The sequence below is a fragment of the Megalobrama amblycephala genome, linkage group LG5 (assembly GCF_018812025.1).
Source record: "Megalobrama amblycephala isolate DHTTF-2021 linkage group LG5, ASM1881202v1, whole genome shotgun sequence".
Classification (NCBI taxonomy): Eukaryota; Metazoa; Chordata; class Actinopteri; order Cypriniformes; family Xenocyprididae; genus Megalobrama; species Megalobrama amblycephala.
The window spans coordinates 30,000,427-30,020,254 of record NC_063048.1 but is presented as its reverse complement, the minus strand read 5'-3'; the positions used below and the strand labels follow the sequence as shown (position 1 = coordinate 30,020,254).

At 38.5% G+C, this 19,828-nt stretch overlaps 1 protein-coding gene across 2 annotated transcripts in view; it reads right to left on the bottom strand.

The window, feature by feature from the left end:
- Window positions 1-12,899, bottom strand: part of lg5h14orf180 (linkage group 5 C14orf180 homolog) — a 37,619-nt gene extending 24,720 nt beyond the window's left edge. The window contains exons 1-3 of one of the 2 annotated variants that reach the window (XM_048191775.1): window positions 12,391-12,899; window positions 8,614-8,644; window positions 1,765-1,851 (exon numbers count right to left, since the gene is read on the bottom strand). In XM_048191775.1, the coding sequence (XP_048047732.1) occupies window positions 1,765-1,851; window positions 8,614-8,644; window positions 12,391-12,543 (271 nt within the window). In that variant the 5' untranslated portion in view covers window positions 12,544-12,899. The remainder of the gene's footprint in view (window positions 1-1,764; window positions 1,852-8,613; window positions 8,645-12,390) is intronic. The other variant, XM_048191777.1, reaches the window with a different exon arrangement.
- Between the last annotated feature and the right edge of the window lie 6,929 nt (window positions 12,900-19,828).

The window sequence follows — 19,828 nt, the reverse complement described above, 5'->3', positions numbered from 1 at the left end:
TTTACATGCTGTAAATAATGATCAGATTATTTTATGTCTACACCACCCCTTTCAATCTCAGCCATCAATCCGATTATCAACTGATTATTTGGGTGCATGTAAACATATAGCTAATGAATCATTTAGTCAAAATACTGATTCATTCAGGAATGAAACAAGCAAAATATGAAAAATGTAATTTGGTTATATTAGATGTGTCCTCTTAATTAACATAACCCTTAATAATGATCGCTGTATTGCAACGGTCGCATCTTGTGCACTTTTTACCGGCGAACAAACGCGTAAAAAACAAATGTGCCAAAGCCGTTTTATGCCATTTGCAGTGCCTTTTGAACTGAACACGTATAATAAAGGTTATTTACTGGCATTGATGGTTCCATGAAGAACTTTTAACATCCATAGAAGCTTTGCATTGCCTACTCTTTATAGTAAAAAAAGATTCCAAAAATGAAACAAAAATGGTGCTTCAGTGCAAAAATTCCCTTTTGGAACCTTTCAATTCAAGAGTATATGTTCCCTTCAAATTGGAATTTCACTTAAAGGTGCTAAAGAGGTTCTTTTTGTCGACTGAGTTTTTGAAATGAGCGCACGGGTAAGGACAACCCCCCTCCTTCACAGCTCATTTAGAGGGAACGCCTCCCAAAACTCGTGCACGAGTATCGGAACACGAGTGTTTACCACCGGCATTCGCTGTGTTATTAAGCCGGGCACACGTTTAACGACTAGCTAAAACATTCTGACTGTGCTCAACATACAGCGATTGTTTCCTGCTCCTGAAGCAGATTTATATACTTTCACATGGAATTTGAACACCGACTGTAATCGCAGACTGAAAGCAACTGGCTCTGACTGGATGCGTTTGAGCGCGATCAGTCATAAGTATCAATTTACATTCATAATCGGCCTTACAATCGTTAAGTGTGTGCGCGACTTAAAGCCGTGGATTCATTATGTCGGACTCACCACAGGTGACTCATAATCTGCAGTTGTTACTCCTGTCTCCTGACAAAAACATTGCATGCAGCGCCTGTGGAGTGTGGAAAGTGATGGCGGTGATTGACAAGCCAGAGGGCCAATCCGCGCACGTCTCTCACAAGGAACGTCATGGCAGTGATTGACAAGCCAGAGGGCCAATCGTTTATGCGATGATCGCGTAAACGATTGGCTGATGTTTTTAAGGCCCTACCTCGTGCACAGATGATGCATATTAATATTATTACTTTCAGTGCACCTAATAAATAGTCTTTTATCAGTTTCAAGTAATATTGCAAAAATGTATAAAACAAAACATCCTCTTTAGCACCTTTAAAATGGTACAATACCCTATGAACTCTACTTCGCAGGGAACTTGTTATTGATCGGAATGCACCTAATACCTTTATGAGTAAGCCATTGAATCATTCACTGAACTAATTAGTTCTGGAAGGAAAGACCACTATTGTTTTGCTAGGCTGATTCAGCTTTGACTTTGTTTGGAACTATTTTTGCTGATGGAGCAAAAACACAGAAAGTAACTGGCAATATTTTTGTGTTTGAAATGTAAGTTATTCACTATTAACTTCTTGTTTGTCGAACAGTTCATGCTCTCATAATCATGCTGGTGACATAAATATCTTGCTTGTGTGATATTGCTTAAATATATCACTGTACACAGCTATGATGATAATGACTATAGTGAATATACAGTACTAATCAAGGAGACACATGTCCACTTAACAGCATCATAAAAATATATTTACGTAAAGCCATAAAAAGTGGACTTGCCTGTGCTGGCCTGCAGCGAGGTGAGCTCGATCAGTGCCACTTCGTAAAACATCTTCTCCGCCTGAATGAACTGCAGAGCTTTCCCATCTGATTTTACACGGGTGAAGGATTAGACATGCTTGTCACCATGAAATAGTCTTTTGTTATGATCACACACACCCGCCCAATTACTCCAGCTCAGTGAAATCCTGATTTGTTCAGCTGCTAGCATCACCAAAGACGATATAACACTGGTTTTCACTGAACATGTAATGTATTACCTAAACAGAAAAACAGTCAAACATAAAATCCCTATAGCTCAAAGCATGTTTGATATTTTGATTGGTTAGTGTTTGTGTCACCTTCTCGTTTTAGCTCTATAGAAAGACACAAAGCTTGCGGCGGTTCTATAAATAGTCACTAAAGAGTATGTTCAATGTTTTCAAAGGCATGTCATTACAATCTCTTTGTAAGAAGATCATATTTGTCCTTAGTGTCATTACAAAAACACGGCCAGAAAGGAAAATGTTCTTAAAATAGCCATCAATGACCTAGATAATGACAGTATTTGTATGTGCAGTGACTTGCTGATGTTTCTATTTTGGTCTCATAAAGTACATCTGGAACTCTTGTTAGAATTTTGAAAGGTTGCTTTGGCTACAGTACTAATTATATTATACAAACAAACCAAAAAATCATATATACTGAGCAGCTCAACGGTTTTCTTTGAAAATAATAAGAAATGTTTTCTAAGCACCAAATCAGCGTATTAGAACGATTTCTGAAGGATCATGTGACACTGAAGACTGGAGTAATGATGCTGAAAATTCAGTTTTGCCATCACAGGAATAAATGACATTTTAAAATACATTCAAATTGAAAACAGTTATTTTAAACTGTAATATTTCACAGTATTATTGGTTTACTGCATTTTGGATTAAAGAAACACATGCTTTTGTGAGCATAAGAGCCTTCTTGCCAAAACATTACAATTTTAGCAACCGCAAACATGTGAATTGATTTTGGCACACTAGTTTTCAAAAACAATTTGAGGTGTCATTTATGACTGTAGCACAAACTATGAATAACATCCCAATGTTTAATACCAAAAGTATGAGCAATAGTAATAGTGGAGCTGTAGTAAATGATGATAGAATATTCATTTTTGGGTGAACTATCCCTTTCATGTGTTTATAGATTGTGACTCTTTTTCGAGTATCATACATTGATTGATTTGGTGTGTGTTTCTCATTGTTAGCAGTGCTGAGTTATGTTGTCCCTCTTAAAATGATCTTTTCCAAGAATGAGCAGCAAACTCCCAGGTGTCCCGGACATATTTTTAGATCGCAGCTGGCTGAGGAACATCTGAATTTGCTGACTAACCGCATGGGGATCAGTTTGAAAGTGATAAATCTATTTGTGTGCATGTGATGCTAACCCTTGAATTAGCTGTGGAGGAGAGACCAGGAGCAGATGAATTCTGCATGGAATTGTAGTCATAATTTGCAATATTATATATTAAATTATATATTAAATATCCTTCTTTTCTGAGCCTTTTTTTTTTTGTACTGTACTTTTAACCAACCAAAGGTGATATTTAGTAGATGTATGTAGGTAATTTCCACATTCCATGTTTCATATTTTATTATCTAACACACTGACACACATTTTAATATTGAATGAAGTGTCCAAATTTTTTTTGCATTTCCTGTATATGACTCATAATAGATTACTTTTGACAGTTCTGCAGCTTCAAATCTCAGATATGCAGCACAGAAATTTTAAAAAGAACCATCTAAAAATAAGTTGCGCATGCTAGCTTTAGGAATAAAGAGTGCTTCTGAATTCTTAAAGATGCATTGGCAAAGCAGATATGTGCATTAATTATCCCTATACCAGCTCTGGTGCTTTAGAGGAAATGTGCAGTGCTTTATCAACAAATAAATATCCTAGCTGTGTCCTTCTTCTTGGCATGTATATTTCCTGCCATCTCAGCATGACTATGGAAGCAGTTTCTATATTTCTTTTTCTTGTTGATCTTGTCGGTTCGGGAGTGTCAATCACAGCCATTGTATTTATTCCCGGTCAGAAAATGAGTACAGGATGAAAGTTCCGTGCCTTTCATCTTCCTGAACTGCAACCGTTTTGATGTCATACATGTAACTGAAGAGATATGACAGCATGGTGTCATATAATATGTTTTTAACTTTAATGTGGGTTTGAGAAATGAATGAATTCATTTTTTTTCGGAAGCATAAAAGGAGGAGCGACGACAGTGAAGGACGAGAGAGGACCAGGCCTCGATATTATTTTATGTTTTATTATGTTTGTGTGGCCAGCAGACGTCCGCGAGGTTCTGCCGGCATTACTATCGTTTTGTTCTTTTTGAATTAAAGGATTAGTTCACTTTTAAATACACTTTTCCTGATAAATTTACTCACCCCCATGTCATCCAAGATGTTCATGTCTTTCTTTCGTCAGTCAAAAAGAAATGAAGGTTTTTGAGGAAAACATTCCAGGATTTTTCTCCTTATAGTGGACTTCAGTGGGCACCAAACAGTTGAAGGTCATAATTAGATTCATTGCAGCTTCAAATTGTTCTACACGATCCCAGATGAGAAATAAGGGTCTTATCTAGCGAATCGATCGGTCATTTTCGGAACAAATACACAAATAAACGAAACTGGCGCCGCGTTCGTTACATAAGTAGAATAGGGAAGGCGTATGACATTCAGCGTAAGCGTTATGCAGAATGCGGAAGCGGAAAGTACGTTAAAGGCGATATTTTGTTTATAAAGCATAAACGGTTGTATTTTTTTCGAAAATTACCGATCGATTCGCTAGATAAGACCCTTATTTCTCATCTGGGATCGTGTAGAACAGTTTGAAGCAGCAGTGAAACTAATTATGACCTTCAACTGTTTGGTGCCCACTGAAGTCCAGTATAAGGAGAAAAATCCTGGAATGTTTTCCTCAAAAACCTTCATTTCTTTTCATCTTGGATGACATGGGGGTGAGTAAATTTATCAGGAAAAGTGTATTTAAAAGTGGACTAATTCTTTAAAGTTATGTTGAATGTTCGCCGGTTCCCGCCTCCTTCTTCCCATACTTACGAACTGTGTTACATTGGTGCCGAAACCCGGGAGGAAGGATGGACATGCTGTCGAAGAGCCCTCGCTGCTGAGGGGGATCGTGGTGCTGCGGAGGTCGGGCAGCGTGGGAGTGAAGTCCACGAGAGGCTGCCCGAGGCGGTGGTGCTGGAGCCTAGTGACAGGTGGGACGGAGAGCTCGATGCCGTACTCCTGGGACGAGGTGGGGTGGCTGCCGTCCAGGAGGGAACGGAGGAGTCGCCGCCGTCCGCCGTGGGCCGGAGCCTGCTACCGTCCGCCATGAAGGGGAGGAGCAGGGGACGGCGGACTCGCTGCCGGCTGCCCTCAGCCGGAGGAGGCATCGCCGGCCACCAGGGGGGCGGAGGAGGATCGAGCCGTCCACCGAGCATCCAGTACCATCGCATGGCACCGTGAGGAAGAGCCTCTCGGCTGGCTGAGGACCGAGCGGCAGTGTGTCTGGGAACTTTTTCTCTCTTTTTCCTCTCTTCCCTCTCTCGTTCTGTCGCTCCCTGTGCTTCTGTCTCCTTTCTCTCGTCTCGTCTGTCCTTACCCCCAGGTGCTGCGGCCACTGAGACAGGCCCCAGGGGGGAATAGAGCGCAGTCTTGGGAGTACCCCTGGCCTGCGAGGGGCGATGGGGGTATGTGGCGAGCAGGGTGGGCGAGAGCCATGAGGGAACGGAGCGGCCTTGAGTCTCTCACGGTGGAGCTCCGGAAGCATAAAAGGAGGAGCGACGACAGTGAAGGACGAGAGAGGACCAGGCCTGGATATTATTTTATGTTTTATTATGTTTGTGTGGCCGGCAGACATCCGCGAGGGAAATGTTTTCTATTTTATTATTTTTTAAAATATAATTTATTCCTGAATTTTCAGCAGCCATTACTCCATTACAATCATGATTCATTTTTTCAGGATTCTTTGATGAACAAAAAAAAAAAAATCTGAATTTATTTTACTATAAATGTCTTCACAGTCACTTTATTCATATATCCTTGCTGAATAAAAGTATTAAAGGAAGGGTAGGCAATTTCAGAGCGGCTAGCACTTTGAAAGCATTAGATCCCCCCCTCAATTCAGAGCCACGCCTCCTTCAAAACACATGAATGCACACAGCAGAGTCTGCAAAGCATCACAAGATGAGAGACTGCTTTAAATACATCTCAAAGCACATAACATTACAATAATAATGAACGTAAACAACTTACAGAGTTCTGACTTGTACCACCTGACTGCTGCAGATTAATTTTGATGTTGATAGCGTTGACATAGAAATGCATAAATCCGAGTCTGAGGACGTGAACAGCTCCGGGTAGAATGTCACAGGTTGCCAACTCTAAATTACAGTTATGACATGGCGAAAACGCAGCATAAGCTCATTGTTTTGGTTCAGGAGGAACTATAGAAAGCGACTGCTGTTTGTTTGCAGAGCTCAGTGATTGTCTGTCCACAACTCTGCATATAAGGGTGTAACGGTACACAGAAGTCACAGTTCGGTCTGTATTTCGTTTTTTTGGTCACGGTTCGGTACGATTTTGGTACAATAGAAAAAATGGTCACACTAGTTTTAGGGTCCAATTCTCACTAATATCTAACTATTATAATTTCTGCCTCAATAAACCCCTAATTACTGCTTATTAGTTAGTAAGGTTGTTAAGTTTAGGTATTGGGTAGGATTAAGGGATGTATGATAAGGTCATGCAGAATAAGGCATTAATATGTGCATTATAAGTACTAATAAACAGCCAATGTCTTTGTAATATCCAAGCAACTAGTTAAAAATGTGAGAATTGGATCCTAAACTAAAGTGTTACCAGAAAAAGCAACAAATCCCCAATGCTAGGTTTCTTTTCATTTATTTTGAACAGACAATAGTGCAAATTACAGTTTGTTCCACCTAGTGGCATTTATTCCCCCTGAGGTAGTTGGTACAGTACAGACTCCTTTAGTGTATTAAGCACTAAGCAGTAAACAGAATGCACCCTTGCATAGGTCATATTTTTTGCAGAGCTGATAAAAAACAAAAGGTATTTGGTCACAATCAGCTACAAAATGAAAAGCACCTTGTGTTATAAAAGTACAAAATAACCAAAAAATAAACTTGGGGAAGCTTTAGGAGTGTTACAATTTGCTCCACTTAAACTATATTTAAACATTCAAAGCTTAATCCCAACCCTCCTATACTTAATTTTCTGTGCTACGCTCCGTTTCACGCACAGAAAGACGCATTTGACACGAGTGTGCCTCTAGAGGACTTGTTTTCAAGCGGTCATTCGCACATGCACTGTTCTTCTTCTGCTCTTTTTCTTGTTGTGGCAGTCAGCAGTGTTGCATTACAGTGCGCCCTCTTCTGGATTGGAGTGTGGATTGTCTGTCTACTGACTACCTGTATTCGTCGTCTAACCACATGAACTGAACCGTGACGTTCGTACCGTATGGTTTAGGATGAATACATGTACAGATGCATCCCTACTGTATAGCCTTATGGAACGGGCTGATGACGTGTGATGTCTGCGTGAGCAGGGTGCGAGGAGGTATGCAAATACATACACTAAGTCATCGTATCAATGATTGGACGATCATTATTTGGTCCTGAGACTTCCACAGATAATATATGTAAATTTTTTAATATTTAGACCACTTCTATTATTGATTGTTATCAAGATGTGAAGAGAGCTTCAACCAGAATAACAAAAACTATTTATGAAAAAGAATTGCCTACCCTACCTTTAATTTCTTTTTTTCTTCTTTTTTAAATTTTACTAACACCAAACTTTTGCAAATTTGCAATTTGCAATTTTTCTGTGCTGGACTATGGTTGGTCACTTCAAATGTCAATCAAATGCTCTTTTCCTGTGTATGTATGTGGGCAGTTCTGTCAAAATAATTTGGACAAGACAATTGCCATTGCAAGCAAGTATATGTGTTTTACACCTTAACTCACTATTCTGGCTTTTACCGATATATAGGTTATGCATGAGCACTGGTCCATATGAAGATAACAGAAGGGCAAAACATTCCAGATAAAATCCCTGTGTAACCACATTCAATTCATCCTCAGCTCCTAAAATCCACTATTCCAAAATCCCTTGTTGTGCATTGATATAACAGACTAATGTTTTGCATGTAATTAAAGAGCTTATTCAATTAAATGATAACATCTACATAAATTATTTCTCTTTTATGTAATTACACAGAGATCACATTTTTCACCAAGTCCCACCACTATTTACTGGTTTAGATTAGAGCAAATATGTTGAAACCAATTCACATGTAATTGGATTTTAATTGGAAAAGAGGTTATGAATGATCTGGGTTAATGACTTAGGTCATGTAAACGACCCGTTTGAGCTGAAAACTACCAGCCTTGAACCCGTTTAAACTCTATGCTTTAGTAATTGAGAGGCCATGGGTTTAAGAGGGAATGTATGTCACGTAACACTAGTCTTGATGTTAACTGCAGTCCGTAGATGAATAATGACAGTAGAGCTCATGCTGGGTCTATGCAGGTTAATTAGCTGTGATGCTCTTTCAGCTGACATACGATAAGTGTCCACAAATCCTCTTAGGAACAAAGACCACACTGAAGAAGCTCCAGTTGTAAAGGCCTTGCGATAACCAAACTGCACAATTGTTATGCACATACAGTATGAAACATACAGAATTTCATCGCATGCTTGTTTGTTGTGCAGATAAAAAGGATTTATTACTTAATGTTCAGTACACAATGTGGAGTGAGGGCTGATACCTTAGCAAAAAGGATACAATTCTTCTCATCAATGTAGAGTTCAGCAATCTGTATGAAGGAATTAAGAGAGAATATTGTCTGAAAAATTCAAAAGTGCTTTACAGAATAAAAGAGTGAAAGCATGTCCCGTAGGTACAGTAACATTTAGCCCTTAAACAAACAAATAAACAAAATGTACATATTATTTTAAAGCTGCTGTCCGTAACTATTTTGGGATGATGATCCAAAATCAATTTTTGAGCAAGTACATAACCAGCCAGTGTTCAAAAATATCTCCTTATCTTTGCCCGATTCACAACGGTAAGCTTGTACTAATGTTTTATAATTGGGGTGGGACTGGTGGGTTTTCGCGGGAAATTCGGGCATGCAGCTGTTCGTCTTTGCGTCACTGCCTTACGTCTGTTTACATAAAGAATGAGTCCCAGCTAGTAGGCTATACGGCAAGTGAGGCGGATCATTTATAGCCTTTTCTCACGACAGCTGCAATAATTAAACTTATCATTTGGATGGTGGATTGTATGCTATGACAAATTAATGTTAGAGATTAGTACAGAAATTGAATTCTACAGGTAACGCTAATACACACTAAATACACATAGTCACACAATGCTGATGTTGTTAACAATAACAATTTGAGAACAAAGTACAGTATAACAATAATAATAATTTGCACGGTTTGACATGATCCGAGCTAAGCGATCATTGCCATTGGCATTTTTTTCCTCAGATGGTCAGAACAAAAGTGGCAGACATGCATCATTCAGATGACATTTTCTGGTGAAAATTCCTACTTTGGTCATACTTCAAGACTACAATCTGTGATTTCAAAGTACAGTATCCACACTGGTGTGGTGACTGACACCAAACATTAGATTCATCTGCGCTGAGGAGTCGTGCCGAGGCACAACCCACGTAAAGATGATAATTCCGCAAATAACCGCAATTGCAGGTTTCAAACAGAGATGGCGACAAAGAGGCAAAACTTACAGACTGCAGCTTTAAAGACCATTCATATTTTGACATTACTTTCATGAGAATTAAGCACATTCTCTCTATTTCTCATTACCATAATGTGTCATTTGTTCATATAAACTGATATAAACAGCTGATTGGTTCTCCTAAAGCCGGCCAATCAATCTTTTGGCCGGTCAACTTTTTTTTCTATCTACGCAACCTATTTATGTGAATTTATTTTGAAGCCCAAATAAGTGCATCGATTCATCATAAAAGTAATCCCTACGGCTCCAGTGGGTTAATAAAGGCGTTCTGAAGTGAAGCGATGGGTTTTTGTAAGAAAAACATCCATATCTAAAAGTTTATAAACTATAGACTCCTTAATCGCCTACGTCACTGTGACGTCACCGCTCTAGCTGGAGGCAAAACATAAATAAGAACTCAAAGCAGGCGCGCTAAAAGTTTGAGGTTTTGACTTTAAAATGTCGTCCTGTTGTGTTTTTGGCTGCCAGAATAGAAGGAACAGGACTTTTGGTTCAAAACTAAAGTTTTACCAGATCCCGGCTGACATTCATAGAAATCAAAAAGATAATTGTGGTTGAATGCAATACGGCAAACAGACTGGACGGAGACAATCATAAATAATACTCGTGTTTGCAGTGCACACTTCATATCAGGTAAAATAATCGATGCATATGTAATGGTGTGTTGGTTTTATCTAGTACAAATCAGCAAGTTTCTGTTTTATAGGTGAAAAGTCACCAACTTGATCAGTGCGCTAGCTTAAATGTTAAACAAACATACAGCGATAGATGTGTGTGCCATCCTTTGAATGGTCTCTTAAAATAATTCACATTGCTAGCCATAATCATAGTTAGCCCAGCGTTAGGTTACATTAGAGTCTAGACAATAAGCCTTGACAAAATTCCCCGAACCACCCGAAAGTAATTCATATGTTGTCTAGGAAATATCCAAAACTTAAGTTAATTTACAAAAATAGCTGTCACGGTCCCGCAGAGTCAGTGACTGTACATATTCGGACAGTTCTGAACCTTCTTCTGCATCTATGTTTAATAAATCCCTCCTAAAACATGCAAGCTTACGCTTGTCAACATTGAGTCCAGCGTCTCTTTTTGCCTCCAGCTAAGCCCCGCCCACCAGGAAACGTTGCAATGTTTACAAACTTGTAAGGGGTCTATAATAAATAGCTTCAAGTAGAGGGCCTTATGCCTCGATTTACAGCAAAAGAGTGACCTCTGACCTGACGCATGATGTATTGACAAACGCGGAAGCGCAGAGGATAGAGTAAAACAAAACACCATTCATGAGTTAAAAGTCTAAAACGATAACTTTTAAAGAGAAATATCAGAGGATTCGATATAAGAGAAGAGGAGCTTGAGTTTGTTGCCCAGCCGTATTTGTTTGAATCACAAGAGGCGTCTAAGCGTCTATGCTTCTCCTACATCCTCTTTTGGCTTAAATCGATGCGTACGGCCATCTGTCGGAAGGTAGTTATTATTATAGTTTATAATGTTTTAAATATGGATATTTTTTCTTACAAAAACCCATCACTTCACTTCAGAAGGCCTTTATTAACCCCCTGGAGCTGTGTGGATTCTTTTTATGATGGATGGATGTGCTTTTTTTGGGCTTCAAAATCTCACGCCCCCTTCACTACCATTATCAAGCTCGGAAGAGCCAGAATATATTTTAATGTAACTCCGATTGTGTTCGTCTGAAAGAAGATATACACCTAGTCATATACACCTAGGACAGCTTGCGGGCGAGTAAACCATGGGATAATTTTCATTTTTGGGTGCACTATCCCTTTAAATGTCATAAAAAATTATGACACAATGCAAACAATTTTACCATCCTAAAATTAAATTAATGAAACAATTCATTGTCTTTAAGCGCAATACCTTTTTTTTTTTTACTTCCTTTTGAATGTAGGCTAAAATATGACCTGAACACGTTGGATTGTCAGATTCACTCAAAAAGTAACATTCTAGCTAGTTATAACTTTCAACATTTTTAAAATACCTCAGATGAAATGTTATAGTCAATGTTAGTGATAAATATTAGCAAATACTAAATACGTCTTTTTCATAAGGTCAGAAGCAACTGCGTCTGGGCAATGTCATGCCACACATTCCAGGACTCTTGTGTAAGAGCCACTGTTTATATTCTGGACATTGCTTGCGACCCTTGTGAGAGACTATAACAGCAGAGTGAGTAAGCAGGGCTGAGGGTTTCTATGACGGATTGTCATCGAATGGATTCCATGATTACTCAAGGAAAGTGAACACAAAGAAATATATACTAGTTGCAAACATTATAAGATAAATTGCCCTGATGTTTCATGTAAACACATGATGGACACTGAATGGCTCTTGCAATAGCTTGCAACACAATGATAAACAAACCTTGCTTGAGCATCAAGGCCACATCAGCACGTCTCCTGCTGTGCACTATAGCAAACAAATGTGACCACACACTCTTTGCATATGAGATAGTGTGTTTGCTGTGTCGGCTCAAGCTGCCAGTGCACAGCATGAATGTTTCAGAATGCATTTACCAGTGTAAAATATGCATTGACTGAAAGCTAGTTTTAGGTTAGTGTGCCATCGAATCATTAAAAAGCTAGCCTGCATACACGTGAGAAGTTTTTGCATGCAAAAGACAGCTTTATATGCAATAAACTGTGCATTATTTGCACATGCATGCTACATGCCAATTTGTTGTGTGTGTGTAAATTGCCCTCTCCTACATTTAAAGCCCATTTGATTGGGTTCTATCCCATAATGCATCATAACAGTGCTCCATCCTGCAGGGCTCACCTGATGCAGGCAGTTGGGAAGCGAGTGGAAGCTCTGCACATGTGTGAGTCCCAGCAGGCAGCTCAGAAAGCAGTGCAGAGCAGCTTGGGAGTCTCCTTCCTGCTGGAGCTGCCTGCCCAGTTCAAACAAACCCTCACGGCTCCCGTTCAGCATCCCGTGCCTGGGATGGCCCGCCAGAGAGACCTGCCGCGCGCGTTCACGTGCCAGACAGCCGCTGCACTTACGTCTCCCATCTGAGCTGCAGCACGGGCATGGAGAAACAGAGAGAGACGTTCGGAAAACAGTCGAAAGAAGAGAGATCGGTCGCTGCAGTCTCAAAACAGGAACAGATCGCTGCTTCTCTCCTCTCCCTCTTCCTACGATCCGTAAGAGTCAAGGGCAGGAGGCGTGGGTGCGTGGGAGGGAGGAAGAGAGGGATTGTGGGGGGAGGAGAGGAGACGGCACCGGCGGCTCAGCGCCGCCCACGCTCTATCGCAGGGAAGTCAGGACTTGAGAGGATTTGTCGTTTGAGTGACGCTGCTCGTGGCCAATTGTTGTACAGCAACAGCAGCACAGACGAGGGAGTCTTAAAGGAAATTGTCCTCCTCACACTACAAGTGGTGACACTAAAAAGAAATATTTGCAGATGCTATTCTGAGAGATTACTTGTATGTTAAAGGGTTAGTTCACCCAAAAAGGAAAATAATGTCATTTATTACTCACCCTCATGTCGTTCCACACCTGTAAGACCTTCATTTACCTTTGGAACGCAAATTAAGATATTTTTGTTGAAATCCGATGGCCCAGTGAGGCCTGCATAGCCAGCAATGACATTTCCTCTCTCAAGATCCATTAATGTGCTAAAATCAGTGGCGTAACTTTGTTTTAAAAAGTGGGTGGGACAGGAATGTGTATGTGGGGGGGGGGGGGGGGGGGGTATTGTAATTGTATTATTATAATAATAATAATATGATATTAAAATTAATATGATAGTTTCTTCCTTACATCTGCTATAATACAATATGTCTCGAGAGTATGTATATTAGTTAATAAATACGTGGATCCGCTGTAAAAAATAGATTGTCCTGATGGACTGGAGGCAATATTTTCGTTTAGCATGCAAGAGATTCGGGGTCGAATCCAACCAACCATGTATGATTTTTTTTTTCTCTCATTAAAACCAAAGATGTTCGTCAGTGATTGTATATCAAAATCAGGGACACGTTTATTTGTATTTTGTTTTGTGATTCAACGTAACGAATAGAGAGTCTCTGCAACAGTTAAGCGATAGATTGAAGCGCTCGTCCGTGTGAACACTGCGCAGCGTGCACGAGCGCCAAGAGAACACTGTTGCGCCTCTGATAACAGCGACAGCGAGCACTCAACATGATTTCAAAAACAACACATCCCAGCGCCAGATCGCCTATTATTAACTCAAATTGATAATCAACTAGAGGTGTTTCTTTTGTATTAGATATCCGTGAGATGTTTCAAAAAGTGGTGGGGACAATATCGACCCTTTCAAAAAGTGGTGGGGACATGTCCCACCCGTCCCACCCGCAAATTACGCCTATGGCTAAAATCATATTTAAATCAGTTCATGTGAGTACAGTGGTTCAATATTAATATTATAAAGCGACGAGAATATTTTTGGTGCGTCAAAAAAACAAAATAACCTCATATAGTGATGGCCGATTTCAAAACACTGCTTCAGGAAGCTTCGGAGCATAATGAATTAGCGTGTCGAATCATGATTCAGATCGCGTGTCAAACCGCCAAACTCAGTAGCCCCTCACTGCTGAACACTCAAGATCCAAGGGGCGGAGCCGGGTAGGTTAAGGTATATGGAAAGTGGGAGGAGTTGGATCTAGAACCAGGGGGTGGAGATGGGTAGGTTTAGAGCCAGGGGGCGGAGTTGGGTAGGTTTAGGGCTATGGAAAGTGGGAGGAGTTGGATCTAGATCTTGTGTTCTGCAGTGAGGACCATCTCGCCAAACTGCTGAAATCATGTGACTTTGGCGCTCCAAACCAATGATTCGACACAAAAGATTCATAACGCTCCGAAGCTTCCTGAAGCAGTGTTTTGAAATCGGCCATCACTATATAAGTCGTTATTTTGTTTTTTTGCCTCACCAAAAATATTCTCGTCGCTTTATAATATTAATATTGAACCACTGTACTCGCATGAACTGTTTTAAATGTGATTTTAATACATTAATGGATCTTGAGAGAGGAAATGTCATTGCTCCCTATGCAGGCCTCACTGAGCCATCGGATTTCAACCAAAATATCTTAATTTGTGTTCCGAAGATTAACGAAGGTCTTACGGGTGTGGAACGACATGAGGGTGAGTAATAAATGACAGAATTTTCATTTTTGGGTGAACTAACCCTTTAATGGGATAGCCAGCCTTAAAATTATAGTCTTAGTTGCTGCTTGTCATGAATAATGGACAGAGTTAAATAGCAAAACATTGTCAACAGAAACTGTATAATGCATATTAAGAGTTGACTATGGGTTTGTATTTGCTTGTACTGATACTGATTAGAAAGCAGAGTAGCAGGTGGAGGATATGATGTTAATATTTAGCCTGTCTGGTCTACACACACACACGCACGCACACACGTGCGCACATGTTTTATGGGGATATTCCATAGACATAATGATTATGATGGAAAAAAAAAATACTATCCTATCCTTTCACTTCCTTTTATCCCTCTCTGTTGTAGTTTATGATACTCTGAGCACTGCCTAAAACTTGTTTCGTGAAGCACTTCTTTTGTCTAACGACTCGCTTGTTGTATTCCTCACTTGTAAGTCGCTTTGGATAAAAGCATCTGCCAAATGAATAAATGTAAATGTAAATTTTTATACTGTACAAACTTTATATTCCAACTCCTTACCCTACCCCTAAACCTACCCATCACAGAAAACTTTCTGCATTTTTACATGTTCTAAAAACATCATTCTGTATGATTTATAAGCTGTTTTCCTCACAGGGACCAAAAAATGTCCCCACAAGACAAGGATTTCAGATATTGCCATCTTAGTGGGGACATTTTGTGTTTGTTAATAGTTGTGATACTTATTATTTGTAGTGGAAATCATGATGCCTTTTTAGGATACTTTTTGAATAGAAACATCAAAAGAACAACATGTATTAGAAATAGAGGCATTTTGTGACATTATAAATGTCTTTACTGTCACTTTTGATCAATTTAATGCATCCTTACTGAATAAGTATTTCCTTTCAATAAATAAATAAATACTAAGTATAATAAGTAAAAGTATTGTAACACATGAAGTTTTGTGTTGATCATTTGTTTTAATGCAGTTCTAGCCTCCATGTAGCTCAGAGTGGGTTTCTCTCACAACTGAGCAAATGGAAAACCTGGAGTGGATCTGATTATAACGCTCAATTATGCGGCTCCAGACTGACTTATCTGTTTGCTGTTTGGCAATGTTTCCAATGTTTGGAAGGAAAAGATTAAGTAACTGTGCATATTGATATTGCAAAAAAAGTTGTTGGTCTGAATATCAGCATGATTCTGACTACTTGCAGCCTCATGGTCATGCTGAAAAAAGGAATAATAACAATGGATAGGTAAGCATTACGGTTTTATGTATTATATCTGTGGTTAAAATTATTTATGAGTGTATACATCTGATTATAAGGTTTATAAAGACAGTCTTTATAATGCATTATAATACAAGCTTCATAGAAAGTGTTTTTGAGAAACAAAATAATTAAACAATCTAGCATGATTATAAAAAGGCACGTCACACATAAAGTGTACTGAATGTACTGTGTATCTTACATGGGTGATGGTGGCTTTTACTGTGTAAACAAGGATATCTAATATTTATTTACAGGGTGGGGTGACTTTAAATGTTTACTTTTCTCTCACAGTCTGGTTATAAATGTTGAGCTTCAGCCATTATGTCCTCTTAAACTAATGCAGATAATTAGTCTTGTGTCCATAAACCATAATTGCTTTCTATCTAACAGAAACAAGACCAGTCAATGACATCACCAAGATAACTCATCTACCTGGTTCATCTGGTATTAAAAAATAAATAAATAAATAATCTGATATTGACGTTTTCTGTCTGTGTATTTTATCATGATTTCCCTGGCAATTGCCTTTCTGAAATTAAAGGGATAATTCACCCAAAAATGAAAATTCATTTACTCATCCTCAAGTGGTCCCAAACCTGTGGTCTGTGGCTTCTAAAAGATTGAAAACCCCTGCAATGGGTTACATTAAAGGAAGTGATAATAGATTTAAAGTGAAAGGGTGAATTGTGTTCTTAGAATTTTAATATTAAAAATGAAAACACTCCTGTTCCCTTCTGCTATAGTAGCAAGCGCAACTTTCAGCAAACAGTTTACTTCATTCATTCAGTTTAACAGCATTACGTTCAAGAGGGTAAGCTTTCCATTCAGTTTAAACTGTGCATGTGGATTTAAAACACTTAAGTTTTTGTTACTTTCATGCAGTAAGTGTACCCAACCATTAATGAGTTTTTATTATTATTAAGCGTATTATTTTACCTTCTCAGGCAGGCTACTATAAGGTCAATGGTATGACCCATTTTAGGCATGGATCTTTTTAGCCTTATCAAGCCTTATTCAGGGGGACCGGATTAGAGGAGCAGTGGGGATCTGAGCCAAGATTCTATTGTAAAAGACGCCATGACACGTAGACGTACAGTCAAGCCAAAAATTATTCAGACATTTTTGATATATTTTTGCTAGTGGGTGCAGGACACTATAGTTCATGTACATGAGGATAGTAAAATAAAGTAAACTGTGACATATTAAACCCAAAAATTCTTCATACAGTGGACTACCAGTAAAATTGATAAAAAATTTGGAACCAAAAATTATTCAGACACATGAGCCAATTAGCATATATGTGACATCATCATGTTGTATTTGCATTCTGCCTAATGTGGGCACATTACATCTGTTGTCTCTCCTAATCCATGCTCACAATCTGTATTTCAATATAATATATCAATAAAAACATTCTCATTTACATATTTTCAGTCAGACAACAGAATGTGTATAGTGTCTATGTTGACCTGCAGTCAAAAAAGTCTGGCGATACACTGTTAGCCCGGATAAGTTGAATTTACTTAAAAAATTTGAGGAAACTGGTTGCCCTAAAAAAAATAAGTAATGATTAAGTAATGTGAACTTAATAATTCGAGTTCATTTAACTTAAAATGTTTTGTAATATTAATTACTTTGTAGTTATTACACCTAGTATATTTAAGTTCAATGTACTAAGCAAGTTAACTTGCCATCCATGCCTCCCATCATGCATTGCTGCATGAATAAATTATGAGCTGAATTGTCTTAGTAATTTAAATTTTGCTGTTTTTCTGTGACTTTTTAGTAGCTTGTTTTCTACTGTTGATCTGTTTATCAGAATATATTGCTTGTCACCGTTGTTGAGATTCATACGCTGATTCTTGATTTCTCATGCTGTGATCCTGATACACTTCTGTAGGCTATTTTGCATTACACTACACACTATCTCTAAACCTTTATTCTTTTATCACTAAAATGTGTTTTATCATGCTTATGTTGTACTTGTATCTGTTTTAGAATTATGTATTGAATATTTGCTATTAAATGTTTTTTAAATAATATTCTTAAAATATTAGGCCTACTTTAAAGTAAATAGTCTGTAGTTTGTAAATAAGTAATAAATATATTTTAGTACACCTTACAATCATTTGGGTCTCATTTGCTCCTACTTGGGCAAATACGGTTTTAATCAAGGATGGGATTGTTTAATAGTTTTTGAGTTCTTTTTATTATTATTATTATTTTAATGTTAATGCTCTATTAAATAAAGGTTGCTCTTTTCCTGCACTCCGGCACCCTCTAGTGACATGTTTAAATATCACACTTAAAGGGACTCCAACCAATGATATTTTTGAATCTGTTTTAATATAAAGATCTTAACTGAAAGAATTTCCAATTAAAATGATCAACTACTTATCAGCCATGCAAAATACTGCAATAAATTATCATATTTGTTACAAGTGTCCTCTAGTGGAAATTTCACAGTTAGCATACTGTAAGTCAAAGATGATAAAGCTTATCGTCGAAAGTATGGTATTTTCAATTGTCTGATTTTATTCCTCAACAATCTCCTTTATTTTCATAGAAGTATTTTGTCTCTCTCTGACACTTCCAAAGCACAAAGAGGAACATGTCCACTGCACTTCCACCCTGTATGCCACCATCCATTTCCAGCGGTCAAAGGCCAGTGCAAAAACGTGCTTTTTCATCTGACAACTTCAGAGACTACATTATTATTATTTGACACCTAACCTGATTGTTGTTAAAGTTGCCTTTTGTGTCTTCGACAGGCAATCCAAACTGCATGAAATCATTAGGCCGATTATGTGAACTACACGCATGGATTGCCAGGGAAAATAATCCGATTATCATGACGTCGAGCTGCTCTGCTGAAAAAAGCAGCATGGAAAGCACAAAACTTCTACAGTCAGAGTCTAAGAAGAGAGTATAAGAAGATCACGGATCATGGATGGTGCTAAATAGAGACACTAATACTGCAACAGTCGGGATCCACAATTGTTGCATGATTACATGGGATTTTGTTAAACTAGCGTAAAATAGAAAATTATGTGGCACTTTTGAGTTGCTACTTTCATTTAGTTATTCCCCAATACTGCAAAGAAGAGCAGTAAAGTTAATCCAACCAGGGTTACTATCATTAAGAAGAAAAAAACATCATTACTTGAAACAAAATAAATGGTAATTGAAATAAAATACAATATATACAAACTTCTCTTCTTTAGTTTAAGAAGTAACTAATGTAACTCTATCAATGTTACTAAACTAACACTGCATGAAATGCATTAACACTCCTTAATTATCTTAATTATTAGTTTTAATGGCTAATGAGTGTTAACAAAGAAACACCTGCAGCTTTTTTTTTCATCGTTCCCGCCTCTCTTCGTCATTACGCAGGTGGACTGACCCAATGTGTTCGACTCTGGCTTGTAAAACTGACCGAGTGGAAAAATAATGATGTCGATATAAAAGGCTGGATTTGTACAGTCAATTGATGGTGTGAAAATCCTCTGTAATGAATCTGGAGAAGGATCCTGCCAGGACATACAGGTGCACGTTATGAAGATATGCAGAGAATGAGGCCAACACGGCTGAGCGGATCATTCCGTTTATAATGGGGCACAAGTTATTCTTTTCACTGGCTGGATCACATCTTCTCATTCGTGGTGAACACTGAATGCATCATGTCTTGTTTTGTGATACAAATGAGTACATAAAAAAGACTGAATGAATTCTTGATGCAGTCAGGATACACCAGGCCAACATTCATAATTCTAATTGACAAAGTTTGGGTGTGAGAAGAATTTTGAACATGATTTACACATGCGCATGACGTCACCAT